The 16,951-nt window shown below is 42.1% G+C and overlaps 1 protein-coding gene across 5 annotated transcripts in view; it reads right to left on the bottom strand.

Moving 5' to 3' along the window:
- plxna1b (plexin A1b) overlaps positions 1–16,951 on the bottom strand; it is a 176,727-nt gene that overhangs the window by 82,655 nt on the left and 77,121 nt on the right. For all 5 annotated transcript variants that reach the window (XM_013269156.2, XM_005469287.3, XM_013269158.2 and 2 more), the window contains exon 4: positions 11,835–11,975. In XM_013269156.2, the coding sequence (XP_013124610.1) occupies positions 11,835–11,975 (141 nt within the window). The remainder of the gene's footprint in view (positions 1–11,834; positions 11,976–16,951) is intronic.

Raw genomic sequence — 16,951 nt, 5'->3', positions numbered from 1 at the left:
AAGTAAGCACGTGTGTTTGTATGTGTTGCAAGTGTCAGCGCCACATCCAACTTTTCTTCACCAGTGGGCCCCCAAGTTGATGATTTGCTGGACGCCCGTTTCATGATGCGTGCGCGCGTGCGTGCGTGCGTGCGTGCGTGCGTGTGTGTGTGTGTGTGTGTGTGTAAGAAAACGTGAGTATATCAAGTTGCCACTGCAGGCTGATTTTAAATCATGCAGCATAGAGAGGGCCAGCTGATCACTAAGTAAAAGCATTTAACAATCTTTCCCCTGGGTAACACTTTCACATCACACAGACAGATTTAACCATGAGAACCTCATCCAAGTGGTATGTGGAGGGACTAAAGTGGTGTCTTTTTTATGAGGTAGGGATTTGGAGGGGGTTGGGGGGCAGAGCGATAAGAGAAAAGAAAAACACGGAAGAGAAAAGAGCAGAGGCCTGAGGCTTAAGATAAAGGTGGTTAGCAGCAGGACGGAAAACAGGTGGACAAAGGAATAGAGGACTGAAATATTAAACTGGGGCCAGGATTCCTCTGCAAGCTGCAAGTACAACTGAGATATGAGATAGATGTGACATGATGGAACTAATTTCTGCTTCGAATGCCTTGTGGCAAACTGGCTTTGGGGCTTTTGGAAGGCTCACAGGACAGAAAAACAAAAACACTTGACACTATACGCTATTATAGCACTTTCTGTTCTCAATTTCCTGAGTGCATATCTGTTTGTTTACACTCTATGATTCCTGTGCCTATATCACTGTTTGTAGCCATCAACCTTCCCTGAGCATCTCATCTATTAGTCAGTGTAGACCTCAGCACAGTAAATGAAATGATGCAAACAAGATATGGTGCTGGACTGTAAGGCAAACGAGGAAGGTGGTCATCTACTGGAAGTGCTGGCTGCATGGACGAGAAGTCAAGGAGAAGTCTAATGGAAGACAGTGCGAATTGGCAAGGACATCTTGCTGAGTAGATGGGATATGGTGGCAGACGCCTGCTATGTGTCATTGTCAAAATGAGTGTGAGTCTAGTTTTCATCTGAAAGGAGAGTTGAAAGAAGGATGGAACAGGGGACTGGGTCTTTTGGTGTCTTTGATAATAAAAGAATGACAGAGGGGGAAAGGAGTGTGAATGAATTAAGAGATGATGGATAGGAGGGGAGAAAAGCAGCTGGAGTTGAGGATATGTGATTGGACACCTTATAGGCTGTCTCTATGACTCAACAAAAAAATTGAAAATTGAAAGGAAAGAATTATATGTTCCACGTATCATCACATATACCAGCCAATTCCTCCATTCACCGTAATTCACCGCGACTCCGATTAACAATGACCCACATAAATCATACTAACACTACGGGTCCTTGGTGAGCTAACATAATCTTATCATGGCCCTGTGTAATGATAGGTATGACCTATTGTTCACAATCATTCCTGCAGTGGTAGTGGTGAAAACACTGTGGGCTCTGCTGAGTGGCAGTGACTCAAATCTTGTGGAAGAAATTAAGAAACTATAGTGGTCGTTTTCCCCAGTGTGTAAAAAAATGCTTTCAAAGAGCTGTGAAAGTATGTGTATGACGTGTGATACAAGAAGATACACTTTAAAAAAAAAAAAAATTAAAAAGAGTTCAGTTTCTCTCTGTTAGGAATACAGGCAGAGTGAGGATAACCTCACTGTCTCCCTCGTCCCATCTCGTCCCATCTCGTCCCATCTCTCTTGATGGCTCTTTTAATGAAAGCCAATTCCAGACAGCGCGCCACATTACTCCTTTAAATGACCTTATAAACCAAGCCCGCCATCTCCTCTCTCTTGACTTCTCCTTATTTACAATAGCATCCACTGCTGTAACTCAATTCTCCTTTTCTTGCTCCTACTTCCTCTGTTGTCAACCTTCTACCCTGACCATATCACAATGCCATGACATCTCCTTTCAGCTATAAACTTTCCACCTTTCCCCTTCAATCTGTTTTTACAGAGCGCTATCACCTGCCTTTAAACGTCCAGCTAACAGGCTTTGTGACGGTCACCCCCAAAACCCAGAGGAACTGTAAAGCTTTCAGCGCAGCTTTTCATTGGTTGTAAACTGTAAAGACATAAAAGGATCGGCCTTGTTGCGGCTTCTTCTTCTTCTTTTTTTTTTTTTTTTAAACATTCAAACACAGAGAGGCTGGAGAAGAAGAGAGGAGGGGGGGTGTAGCTGTCTGCAAGAAAAGAGACTGGGTTATACTGTCAGGGGGCCAAGAGGAAGAAATCACTGCTTGTTTTCAGTTATTTTTAGATATATGCTTGAGACTGCATCATAATTTGGCAATGCCTGTGCCTCACTATAGAACCACCACCAAATCTCTCGTGCTTAACACTTTACTTAAAATGGCTGTAATGCTATAATTCAGCAAACAGTAGGAAGTACTGAAATTTGATTCTTACAGAAAAGCCTCAAAAGGTTAGTTTGAAGGACATCACTGGGTCAATTTTCCACAGATACTTCTTAAATGCACAGTTTTTATCAAATTCACAATAAAAACCTCAAACATTTTTATTGCTTCTCTACTTTCATCTAAACCTTGTTCTGTGATCTTTACACAAAAGTTTATTTTTTCTTAGCCAACATCTTGGGGGCAGAAATGGGGAGGCGAGGGAGAAAGAAAACAGCAAGATGAGTAGGGTCGTCGCCTCGTCATCATTCCTCTGTGACTTCTTTTCTCTAAGCTGACATTAACCACACCTGCATTCTTTCAATAACCGTCAATCAACGTGCACTCTGTGCCGGCTTAATCTGTGCTGGCAGTGAATAGCCGTGTGCAACAATGAAATCAATACCCATCCACACAGCCACTAAACGCTCCAGGAGGACACAGAAATAGAAACAAAGACAGATACAACTATTTGTTAGGGTAAAACTTCACTAAACGCGTTGTGGCTGTCATTACTTTGCAGTGACAGTAACTGGCGTTGTCATCTTCTGCTTTGGCAACAGTGCATCATCCCAACAACATTAGAAATGGGAGTGCTGAACTCCCAGTATATCCATGCAAGTGAGCCAGTTCTTCAAGTGCTAGAATACCAGCTCAGGAGAGCAAGTGTGTGTACATGAGGGCGGGGGGGTCGTATCAAAGGCTGGGTTAGCATGTGTGCATTGACTGGATTGTAAGGGGCTTACAAGATCAATGGCAAGCAAGACTAGGCTTGATGTGTTGACTGATTGGAGATAAGCAGGAAAGCAAACAAGACTGGCACAGTATGGTGCTGACAAGAAAGAAGAGATGCTGTAGATGGCTAAGAGAAATGCCAAAGTGAAAGAAACAAAACGTGAGAAGCAGCAATCGCGGTGTCCCATCGGAAACTTATCTGCTTTCACATAGTTTACTGATAGATGTCGAAATACTACATAACTGTTAGAATTCAGTGATGTAGCAATACAAAGAGCCAAGGCGATAAACAAGTTTAAGCCTTTAAGTATGGCAAGAAAGCTGCAATTTTTCTCCCAGAACAGTATTTTTGCACTTAGCACCCTTTCATTCATTCCCCTCTTTCTATTATTTCTTTTGTATTGTGCTTTATGTGCCGTTTCTTGTTTCTGAACAGTTCGACTTCTCTTTCACCCTCATCCTTTATTTCTTTCACTGGACTCACATTTTGTTTTCTCTCTTCTGAAACACAGTGGAGATTTCGTCATCTATATCCCGATGAAAACAAGAAGCAGGCCTACATAACTATATATTTATTTGCCTTTTGCATTTGTGCACATGGTGACTTCAAGGCCAATTAGGATGACAGCTAAAATCCCCACTATCCTACAAGACATTTGCGTTAATTCTGAAGTCAGTGCAACAGTAAATCAGCAATATGAAGTTTTAAACCAACAAAACAAAAGTGAGAAAAAGGAAAAAAAAAAAAAAAAAACTTTTAAGATCTGGGAACCAATCTCTCTCCATCAACACCTTCATCACATGGACTTTCCCATCAACTCTTCTAAAAGGAGCTATTCTCAACAATATGTCAATATACTCTCAGTCTTTGTGTATCCATTGGTCCATTACACTCTGTCCCTTTGGTGAGAAGGAGCCCGACAGAAAGAGAGAGGAGACAGAAGAACGAAGCGGGATGAGGGAGTAAGTGAAAAAAAAAACTGAGACGAAGACAAAGCATGAGACAGAGATTGAAAAACTGTAGAAAACAAAGAGCTGGAACAAAGAGACTGTAGAGGGAGAAAAAGAGGTAAATGTGACCGGCTAAGGTAGACAGGCCTAGGGGTCTTCTAATTAAGTGAGGATGGGAGAGGCCGTCTGCCTGGTAAATGACTCTGTCACTTTAGTAAATGGACTTGGTGAGGAGTGAGGAGCCACACAGCTGGCATTTCCATTAGCACTGCCAAGCAACCCACCACCATATACACAGAGAGAGAAGCAGAGAAGAGGAAGAGGGAGGCAAAAAAAGGGGGACAAATGCTGCTTTTCTTTATTTGCGCTCACAAGAGCTGCTGTGTGGAAGTCATGCCTGGGAGGTGTATAACAGATAGTGTTTGTGGAGAGAGAACCTAAATCTGCCTGATTGGCTTTGCCCTCATATGCATCCTTTCATTCAAAATTTGTTACTGATATATATTAAAAAACAGCTACAGAAGTCCAAAGACGTGTTCAGACGTTTTTTGGGGGGGGTGTTTTTCAGATCAATAATATATTTACACGACATACTGAAAACACTATGTATGGTGTAGGTGAGGGAAATGCCAAGGCAGCGTGGAGGAAGCAGCATACACGACTCCCACTCACTACTGGTAAACACACAGGACGAATAAGTGTGCTATTTGCACATCAGCTGAATCAAATGCCACAAAAATTACTCACTAGAAGCTGCCAAGTTAAAGACATGTTGGAAATTTGCATTCTCACATGCACCTCAGCTGGATAACATTTAGAGAAGTTCAGGTGTGCAGCGCATGTGCAACAGCTTGTGATTCAAGTGAGAAACAAGTCGGTCGCAAATGCACAATGTACAGAATTTTCTATTTGAAGACACTGCAACAGTATGTATAAGCCAAGTAGTATTCCTTAAGGCAAGTGCAGTGATCTTCACGGGTCCAATTTGCTTTCACACATTTTTACTGAGAACTGGAGATTTCTCTCTTTTCCCTTAAAAGATATGTTTGCCAAAAATGCAAATGAGTTGAAGTGAAATAAAACAATCGGTACTTACAGCCCCGCTCATTGTGTGCAAATGTCTTTCTAGTTCCATTTATCAGCCTCGTATTCTTTCCTGTTGTAATTTATGACAGCAAAACCAGAAAGAAAACGTGCCGTTCTGCGTTTTCACTCAGCTTTCCCCCATTTGATACTTTATAACCGGGCTCTGACGAGGCCTGCTGTGCACGAATCTGAAAAGAAATTTGACTCAAATTCAAAACAATTCCCTGTGCTGTCATGCATGAGCGACATTTCATTGTTCTACTCAGTGTGACTTCTGGTTAAGGCATGAAACTGAGTAGTACAGTGTGCCACTAGGAGCAGCACCATTGGCTATACCAGCTGTTGATTGGCCGCGTTCCAATCAGTCAGGGCCATATCCTTACACCCAATCACCGTGAAGCAACAGGAGAACCGACTGTACGGCCGATTGATAGTGATTGAGAAGGAAGGCGAGGAGGGGGAGAAGCCATTAACCTCCCTATCCATCTCACCCTCTTTTCTAACCATATCAGTCGCTCTATCACACCATCCTTTGGGAAAAGATGGCAAAGTATAACAGAGAAAGATGAGAGAAAGACAGAGCTATCTAGTGGCAAGCTAGACTTCCATTAGGGCTGATAGCATCACACACAAGACAAGTGTCTGAGCACACTTTCTGATGAGGCGCACACACATTCAAGAATATTGCAGGGATAAAAAAAGAAATGCAACAGTGAATGATCTGATATGAACAAGGGCAGTGAGAGAAAAAGCTGGAAACACAATTAAGAGAAAAAGAGAAAGAGATAAGTGAGGTTAGAGACACTGAAACCATTCCCGCCTGTGTAATGATGCCATCTTGGCCAATTTTGTCTCATGTCTCTGAAGGATTTACTAATATTTCACTCAATTTTTTTCCCTTCATCAAGTCACAAAAGAGGGAACTAGAGGTGCAACAGACAATTTTCACAGTAGTTTATTCTGATTATTTTTCCCCACAGTTAAGTGACTGGTTTGTGTAAAATAAAAAATAAAGATTTTAAATGTAATCCAATCACCATTCGAGCATGTCTTCATATACACTGGCTTACTGGAATATTCAACCGTATTAAGAATTTGTAAAAGCACTCAGATGATCCATCCATAAATGTAACACAATACAATGCGTTGTGTAGTTGCACAGCAGTCATTTTAATTACAGGTGTAGTTGCTCCATCCTGAATAGAGAAAGGTGTAGTATTGGTTTGCACTCTTGTAATTGAGTGCCATATATCTGCATGGCTACATGACCAGCTTCCCTCTATTCTAGTCACTGTACTCCTTTCTCTGCCTCAATGCACCAGGTCTATTAACATTTACATAACAATGACCACCTTCTTGCTTAAATAAATTCTGTGTGTATCCATGGGCAGGACAAATTGACTAGTGACTGTGTACGTGTGCTTAAGTGTTTGGTATAGGATACAAGAGCTCAGGGATCAGCATTAAGGCTTATACAGGACAAGTTAGATTTTTTTTTTTTCCAAGCCAGTGAAAAAGAAATTAATTTGCTCCACCATACACGTCCAAAAAACCAAAACAATACTGTGTCTTCATATAACGTGACATGGATTACTTGGCTTTTGGTTAAATAAGAATATCAATGTGGAAACCAAGCTGAGTTTGTTTGTGAATAAAACTAAAGAAATAAAGCGCTAAAAACTTGAGAAAAAACGGTTCTATCCTCTCTTCATTTACTGCATGCTACACTTACTCTATGGATGATAAAACAAAGTGTCAGCCAACAATGGCTAATGTTTAAACACCACATTATGTGCTTGTTAACTTCAGGAGTTCCTCAGTCAGCCAGAGTTTGATAAATTGTGGAAAATTAATCTTGGAGCCATTTAGAACCGACTGATTAGCTGTATGTAGTTCACTAAAATGTCAACTTTGATTGATACAACGAGCTGCTTATTATGTATGTTGATGTCAGTTTGTGCTAATGTGTTTGCTAACGAGATTGGCAGCGAACCAGTAATATGTGAATGTAAACAGATCCAAACACACACACACACACACACACACACACGCACACACACGCACGCACGCACGCACGCACACACACAGAGGGGATTGATGTCTAACAAAACTCCACGGGTAAGATGCTACTTGATGAGGCCTTGCTCAGAGAGCTAACACCACAATACAGACCATTGTTTGCTATTGTAGGGACTCAAACCAACAGCTTGTGAATGTCACAAGGACTTTGTGTGCGAGCACATCCAGTGTAGGACTGCAGATTCCTTGGAGGGATGCAAGTCTCTGTGAAATGTGTAGGGGGAAATCTCTTTCAAATACTGAATGGAGATTCGGACAATGGTGTTAGCCCACACACACAAAAATACACGCAGATCAGCCAAAACATTAAGACCACTGACAAGTGCAATGAATACAACTGATCATCTTGTTACAATGTAATGATCCACTGGGAACCCAGGGTGCTGGCATTCATGCGTATGTTACTTTGACACGTAAAACAGCACTCAGTTGCATCAGCACTCCCCAAGACCGCTCCCAGGGCAGGACAATGTTCAACATCACACACCATAAACTGGCAACCTGGCTTCAAAAACGTCACAGATCCCAATCCAACTGAGTATCCACAGAATGTGCCTCTCCTCACAATTCACAAGATCCCAAGGATCCACTACCATGTCACTGAAGGCTGGCTTCAGTGACATGGCTCATCGATGTATGTTTAGAAATAATGTTTGAAAGCTGAGATTCTGTCCAAATGTATATTCATATAAAAGTAAGCAAGCTGAATCAATGTGAGTCTCTAGCAATCAGAGGTGCATCCCCAACACAACAAAGGTTGCCTCATGCATACACAAAATTTTCCTCCCCTGTATCAAGCCTTATAAGTCATTCTTGCTTGTTTCCTTCTCTCACTTCAATTCCAGTCCCTCATCCAACACCAGAGGAGATGAATATTCATGCTTTCAGCAATTAGCCAGCACCACACACTACAGCACCATAATATGCAAGGGCTGCCATCAAAGACGCAAGGATATGTGCGCCCATGCGTGTATGACACTGAAGGGCTGAGTAAAGATGGCAAGAGCAGCATCCTTGGCATCAAATGGAGCCACAGCTTTCTACCTTTTTGGCTCCAAAACAAAAGATGAGATGATTTGAAAACGGGAAGACTTGACTGAGCCAAAACACCACAAGACAATTTCCCACAGAGGGAGATTTGCACAGAGGAGAGGCTTCAAAAAGTTTGGGTTGAGTCAAAGAGCTGCATTGTTCTTCTTGAAGTGTTTAACATTTTTGTGGAAAAAAACAACAACAAAACTTTAGCAAATCAGCAGCACTTAATGAGCCTGCTAATCTGCAGAAGGTATTTTCCCGTTTTTGGTAATAACAGTTTTTACAATGTTTATGTGCAATGTATACATGCGCAGCTTAGGAGTGAATGACTGGATGTCAACTGGGAGAGACACTTTTGCACATTTGTGCATGTGAGCAATGTGATTAAAAAACAAACAACATGCACTAAGTCCATAAGAATCATACAACCCTGACTGCAGTGAGAAATAAGCCGATCTAAATTTCCTGCAATAACACACTGTCTCATCAAACACACACACACAGCAGGCCGTCCTATCCCGCTGTCATATCCTCCATTGATAATAATGACAGTGATGAATATAACTGGAACAGAGCAAGTCATAAATCACTGGGCCTCGCCCCTAACTGTGACTCACCGCCTGAGCCTCCATTTGTGTGTATGTGAGTGGGAGAGGGCAGAAGGCTGGTGGAACTTGCGGTCCACGCATCAGTGGATATGTCCAGTGACACCTTAATGTGCTTGGCTTGTCTGAGGAACCCCCGCAGGCACCCAGCCACACACAACCACACACACACGCTCCCAGGGTGTGTGTGTGTGATTCTGTGTGTCTATCTCACAAGAATTTATGAAAAAAGGGGGCACGGCTACATTCCTCATGCAAACTAGTTGTGTGTTAATGTGTGTGCGTGAGTGTATCAGCATCTTTTAGCAAAAGCAGGCCCCCCCACCCACCATTCCATGTATCTATCCCACAATTTTCCACCTTTGCCTCTTTAAGAACGAGAGAGTATGAGCGTGTCTATCTGGTGGTGAGGGAGGGCCATGGCAGCGATAGGGGGAGATCATTAAAAATATGGGAATGGGATCAGTAGAAGGCATTTGAGAGGGGAGGACTCAATTTGGGCTTAGATGGAAATATCAGAGAGAAAGAGTGTGTGTGTGTGTGTGTGTGTGTGTGTGTGTGTGTGTGTGTGTGTGTGTGTGTGTGTGTGTGTGTGTGTGTGTGTGTGTGTGTGTGTGTGTGTAGCAGCAAAAGTGAGGATTTAAAGAAAAAAAAAAAGTAGTGGTGGGGGCATGGTGGGATAGATGGAGGGCAGAGGATAAAGATGAGGGTAGGATGGAGGGTGAGAGAAGGCAATTGCCCCCTCCAGTCATTAGCGCTGGAAAAGGGTTTTAGCTATAAGGTCTGGAAACCACAGCCCCCCATTCTGCTTAACCCAGGCCTGCTATCCATTAATGGGGATCAAACGCACAGGGAGATGAAGCTCTCTGTGTGTATGCACACACACAGATACACACACAGACACACTTGTTTACAAGACTGTGTGTGAAACCGAGCATATGTTCTGTGTACTAGCACCTATAAGTAACATTATGGTTTTGTGTGTGTGCCCTTCATGCCCTTAGCTGCTTAGACATGTGCTTTGTTCTTCTAGTATGTGTGTGCAGCGGTGTGTGTTTTCTACTATGTTACTTCTTTCCCCAATCATGTGCTTAATCCAAAACTTGAAAATAAGTGTCCCCTCAAAAGTATGTATGTGTGTTACCATTAATAAGAGCAGCACATCCCACAGCTCATGTTCCTTTCTTCTGTGCTCCTATGGTCAGGATTATAATCAGAAGCCCTATAGGGATGTCCCTATAGGGTTTCTGATTATAGATGTCCTTATAAAACTAGCAGTCACTCTGCATGAAGGCAGTTTCCTTTAGGCAAAGTTTTTGTCCATCTATAGTTCTCATGGCACTACACACACAGTAATTAATATTACCACCACCCATCCCACCATTCTGCTGCATCTGACTCTTCTAGTGGTCTGACTATGGTTCGGTGGCCTCCCTGCAGGGTGTGTATACATGTACACACTGTATGCGTTTCACCGAGTGAATCAATTTAATGGGAATGAACTTCTTTGACTATAAGTTAAGTTTCCTGAAGTAGACGAACTTGGTGTTGTATCTTGCCCCACCGTGCAGCTGGGTTTGGTGACGAGCAGCTATCGAACTGACGGATGGTTGTGATGACGGGGTGTGTGTGTGCAGATGGAGCCTCACATATGTCATCACAGGTCATCTGGCTTAAAGGCATGAACAGAGGTATCTTCAGCCAGGACACACAGGGCTGTGATATAACATACTGTTACACTCACAGCACAATCTGTATTTAAAAATATTTATCTACCAAGCCCCACGTATGGCAGTGGTTATACAGTGACCATTGATGATCATACTGGGTGTCAAACAGACAAAGAATTTTTCCATTTTATGGCCTGACTTTGATTTAAGCCACCTACAGAATCAGCACCTCTGAAAAAGCCTCTCACAGAGCAGACCTCCGATACATCTCACCCATTTTCAATTCGACAGCCTATTTTAGATCTATTAAATACAGACACATTCGCATCATGTACAACCCCTTTTTTTCTTTCCCCCTCCCCTCCCTCTCGCTCTGCTTCCTTCACTCACCACACTAATGAGACAGAAGGAAAAAATAAAAAAACAACAACCAGGGAGCAGCTGGAAATGGGGAGCAGCAGAGATGCGACACACTCTCTCTGCCTCCTCCCCAACCCCTTCCTCTCCTCACCATCACACTCGAGAAAGCCTTCACCAGAATAAGAGTGCGCGCGTGCACACCCACACCCCATCTGACCTATAACTCTCCCTGCACTCCCCATGTATGTAATGTCAGGCTTATTAGCAAGCCATCATAGTGGCGATGTTTGTAGCTGGTGTGCATGTGTGTTGGTGTGCAATGAAATCCAGTGGGGATGATTTGTGTTGTGAGTGCAGAGAATGAGTGTAGAGTGGGTAGGATTGTTAAAATATGCACAAGGTCGGTTCGAGCCCCGGCTCGGACAGTCTCGGTCGTTGTGTCCTTGGGCAAGACACTTCACCCGTTGCCTACTGGTGGTGGTCAGAGGGCCCGGTGGCGCCATTGTCCAGCAGCCTCGCCTCTGTCAGTGCGCCCCAGGGGGGCTGTGGCTACAATGTAGCTCGCCATCACCAGTGTGTGAATGGGTGGATGACTGAGTGTGTAAAGCGCTTTGAGGTCCTTACGGACTAGTAAAGCACTGTACAAAATACAGGCCATTCAAACATGCAACACAACAAAAATAAATGTTAGTGTTTATGAGTATGTACCTTTGGCAAATACTGAATAGTCAGGTGCTGGATATGGAGAATTTAAATGGCAGCAAAGACTTATGTATCACATGTAAGAGTTTTAAAAAGTATGTTGTCCCAGCAGACACTATGTCGAAAATGTATTACAATGACAACATGTCTGCTGGGACTGAACGTGTGTCCTAGTGTGTTTGTTGTACATGAACTCACCTGTCTGTCAGTCAAAGTGTAGATGTACTGCTGGTCTGGGCTGAACAGCATGTCTCTCAGTAAGGGACTTCCTCCTTCACTTACAGTCACCTTCTCGTATAGCACTGCTGGATGGCTGGCGTTTATGGAGTTAACCAAGATCTGCAAAAAAGAAACACACGGGAAAACTCATTTGGATATGAAAACGATAAAAAGATGATGCAGAAAAGTGATGTACATGAATACAGCAATAATATCAGACAGCAGCTGCTTAAAAACCCCCATGCTTTTACAGTAGAAACCCTTGAAGCTAAATGAAAATAACTTGTTGCTTGTAGAGAAATGATGCAGTGTTAATCCAAGTGGAACATTGATGCACAATAAAAATAAACACACGCTTAATTCCTCTAGATTTGCTGCACGAATAAAGGAAATAAAATGGTGACAAATTTATCTTCATTTTCACATCTCCCTTTAAATATCCATGCAAAAAAAAAAATAAAAAATAAATAATGTACACTCAAGCTGCACTTTTTTCTACAAACCAAAGTTCAAACACACTAAAGCGTCTATGGATGTTGTTCCAGCTGGTGAAATAAGCTGATTTCACTTCAACAGTAACAGGTGGTAGTTATTATAAGGTGGGAGGCATGAAATCATCAAAATTTTGGAAAAAGGTTGAGAGCACCTGTTCTACAGAGCTATGTAAACGGCTTAATTGAAAGGTTGTGTTAATAGCAGTATTGAGTCTCGTATAATTATTGCGAACACAGATGTGATTACAGAGGTAGATGCATGGAAGGGAACAATATTGACAGGATGGTGCTGTTATCATGACTATAGACATCTTTTGTTCAGCACCTGGGAGGAATAAACTTTAAAAATTATGAGCAAAAATTTAAAAAGTTAAGTATGAAAACAGTGTGGTCCTGTATAATGATAGAAAGCATAACAGCGAGTCACATCTCTGCATGTGAACGACAACCTGATCACCCAATGCACCTGTAGACAAATATAATACAGAGCAACCAAGTCAGCACGTGCACAAACATGCACGTGAACGGATACTCAAATTTTTCTTTGTGAGTTTTGGCAAATAATTTGCCAAGATATGGAAAGTAATGGAGCAGATACAAGATAGGAGATTGGCTGGCTGGCGTGGCTGTGAGCCAAAGTCATCTCAGCAGCAAATGAAAAGTACAAAGCAGCGGGGGGGAGGGCAAGTATCAGCTCTCCATTACCGAGCTTTGTCGACTCGCACTGCTATCAGCCCACAGTGACAAGGGAAGGACAGCAGGCAATGACTAGCTGGAAAATGATACTAAATTCACACACTGACAAATAGGTTCACATCCAGATAGATGAAAGAATGATAAGATGACAACCCACACACCAAGTGATAGATATGCAAGCACTAGTTTGATTGAGATATATATACATGCACACACAGAGACACGCACACACAGGAAAAAGAAACATGTGGGTGAACAATGAACACACACTTTGTGATGAAAAAAAATTTATTTACAGTTTTGCCAAAAGAAACCAAGGGCAACAATCCCATTATCTCTCTCTGCTGTGTGTGTGTACGTGTGTGTGTACCAGTGTGTGTGTGCCAAAGAGAAGGAGACAGAGAGATAGCGAGATAGAGTGAGAGAAAGAGCTCATAAGGCTGTGATAAAGCTCTGGAGATGAGAGGAAATATGGATGTTATTATCTAGATAATAGGCCCGTAAACAAAGGATACATTTCATTCACGGATGGTTCGCATCTAGACGAGTTTGCACACGCACACAAACACACATACCAGCACACAAGGCAACACAATTTTTAAGTGCAGACAACCAGAATAAAGAAAAATAGCTGCTGATGCAAACAGAGGTGAAAGAATAGCTTTTGTTCTGTGGCCTCTATGTATCATTTTTTTCCCCACTCCCTTAAAAAAAAATGAGACATTTCCATTGGCAGCCATATCTATCTCTGGATCCGGCACCTAAGTCCAGTTCACTGGCTAATGACCAGTCTGAGCCTACACTGGTTTTGCACACACAAACGCAATATACCACAGAGAATGTAAGTCTGTCTTTTTGACAGCCTTCCTATCTTCTGTTTGCATCCATCTGCTTGTCAGTCTGTGCAAAATCCAGCCTGCAAAATCCCCAAATTAAAAACCAGTCTCTTTGCTGGTTTTAATATCAGCTTAGAAACAGGGACTGAAACATTGAATCTGACAAATAACACCTTTTCCCCCCTCATCTTTGTTCTGCTCAGGCTTTCCCTCTCTCAGGATGCAGTTCATCTACAGTGCTAACATAAAAAAAAAAGTAGTGTGCAGAGAGAAACAACGGTGAGAAAGACAGAAAACAAGAGTGGGTGAGTGAGAGTGGGCGACTTGCGAAAGGAAAGATAAAAAAACAAAACAGGTAATAAATCATTTCAAATCAATTCATTCCACAAGTGCAGAGGGCAAGGCTGCCCGGAGTTACAGGAAGAGAACAAAAGACTATGGAATATATAAGCTGAACAGATGGATGGAGGAATGGATAGATGGATGGGATACTTAAAGAAGATCTAATTCAATCAAACTGAGCTGCTCTGTCTGGAATTCGAGGTTGCGCTCTAATAACAAGGTTAACATGGCATGGTCTGTGCATTTAGAAGGGTTTAAAGCTAATACAAGGGCTAAGTGTGTACAAATACGTGTGAAGATTCCTGTGTGGGTGTCCAAGCTCAACGCCAGTGTGTATACGGCTTTGTTTTTCAACTGATCTACAATCATTTGTAGAGTGATAAGATGTAAAGATGTTTTCTCACACATATATTTAAAAAAAAAAAAAAAAAAAAAAAAAAAAATCACAGATTTATGTTTGCATCAGCTTGCATGCACAGCTCTTTGTGTGTGCCTATAAGCTAAGTCAAGAAATCAATGCAATTGTCAGTAATCAAGCGGGAAGCTGTTGCTGTCTGATTGTGTCCTCTGTATTGCTTAGCTTACCATTAAGTCCTTGATGGATGAATCTACAGAATGATGCTGTGCTTGTATTTTCAAAACAAGCCCCATCTCTACTCTCTAGTCAACATGTGTAATGTAACGTTAATAGACTTTAAACACATTAAAGGCACTGTCTTAAGCAACGGTGAGGAAAAGCAGTAAGAGGAGACAGCAGAGAGAGTAGGAAATGACGCGGCGCAAACGCTGCTGGAAATGAACCTTAGTCTTTGTCTTTCTGTGGTTCTGACGTAAACAGTCTATAACCTGACATTTCATAACTTTCTTAAGTGCTATTCAGAGTACCTCCATGACCAAAATAGGCATTCCTTCCTGTAGTGATAATGTTTTGTCAGCTAAAATAAAACTGAGAATACATAGAGGTGAAGAAAAGATGATTTTACTACAGCTGTGCCATCTGGGGAAGGAAAAAAGAAAGGAAAACAGTGGTTTTACAAATGCAGAAAACAAATCTGAACTCTAATATCAAACATTAAATAAGAGACAACTTAAACGTCTAGTGCATCCATAAATTTCTAACTTTCCCCAAAAACTTTATTTATTTTTACAACCCTGATACTTCTCCTCCGGCAATGTCGCTTGATATTCAAAAACCATGCATAATCCCTGTATCAGAAAATGAGATTGTAACCAAATAAACCAACAATTTACCAGCCCCATACTGAAACATTCCAAACAACCACCTATCTCATCATCCTGCAACATCTAATATCCATTTTTTTCCTGTTCTATGAGCATTAACATCTCTCTCAACCTGCCAATCCATCCAAAAGCCCCTAATGCTGGGTTTATCTGTGCCAGGCAGGCCTGGTTTACTCTGATAGATACATGGGATAGCTAGCTGGTGATAAGGAAGGTGGCGGTATGAGGGTAAAGAAGCTGGATGATAAGACAGTAGCACGTCAATGAGAATGATGCCTGTCATTGGCTCAAGTGACAACTGATGAAGCCAGTGTACATATGAGATGTAAAGATTCAGAAAGAGGCAGACATCATAAGTTTCCTGTTGTGTACGGAATAAAATGCAGAAAGAGACTAAGAAAGGGCAGGAAGCAGGGGAGTAAAGATGGGTGGAGGAGAAGATGCATAAATTTTCATATAAGCATTTTCTGTCTTAAACTGTTGTAGTCAGACTTAATACTTAAAGCAAGGGAGAGGGAAATCACAAAAAAAGAAAGCAAAAAAGGACATCAAACGCTTCAAGACTGTAAATAGCATCACAAGGAGTGGAACTAAACAGACTGGTCCAGGTGTTCCCAGGTCTGTCTGAGAGTCGTAACACTTCAGCAAGACCACGGACTCTGGATAATGGCTTTGACATTTCAGAGCCGATTCGGAGAAGTGTGTGAACATAAAGCTTGGCTCACTAATAGCATGAAGCAGCACACAAACCACACCGCCACAGACACCACATCTAAAGAAGGGTAAACTTGGCATAACTAGGTCCATGCATTCATACATAATGGCTGCAAGCCCCACATTCCTGACTTTGATGTGATGTGGGCCCCCAAGTGAATGTGCATGTGTGTGTTTATGGGGCCCCACCGAAGTAGGCCCTCTACAGAACAAAGAGAAATGAAAGAAAGTGTTAAATGGGTGACGAACCGAACAAAAGATTGGTATGCACCCACAATCCCTGGACAGTAGGGGGGTGTGATAAAGAGGTTGAAGAGCAAACAAGAGACTTGTGCACCTCAGTGACTTTGTATTCTTGGCTAGCAAGCTCATCTTACAGCCTACCCTACCACACAATACAAAGCAACTGTGCCTCATTTAATTTCCCACTCAGCCAAATTAACTAATACAATAGTCCAACCACAATATACTGGGTTTGATGGACACTAGTGTAACCTAATGCCCGCTTCTTGCAAACACCTCTCAAATCTTCTTTCCTTCTTTCAGCACTTTTGTTTCTCCGAGTCGGGGCTTTCAGATAAAGACCTGAAATCACTCACTTCCTATCGCGTAGTGAGCTTGGCAGAACTTGAGCGCAGCACGACACAAAACAAATATATCTGTTGTTCTCGAGTGGCAGCAGTCATCAGAAAACACACAATTTACTCCTTGATGCGTGTGTGTCTGTGCGCATGTGTGTTTAATGGACTATTGTATTGTTTTCTGTTTCAGA

Source organism: Oreochromis niloticus, linkage group LG5 (assembly GCF_001858045.2).
Source record: "Oreochromis niloticus isolate F11D_XX linkage group LG5, O_niloticus_UMD_NMBU, whole genome shotgun sequence".
NCBI lineage: Eukaryota > Metazoa > Chordata > Actinopteri > Cichliformes > Cichlidae > Oreochromis > Oreochromis niloticus.
Note: the sequence above shows the minus strand (reverse complement) of the source record. Positions and strands in the feature narration are given on the sequence as shown.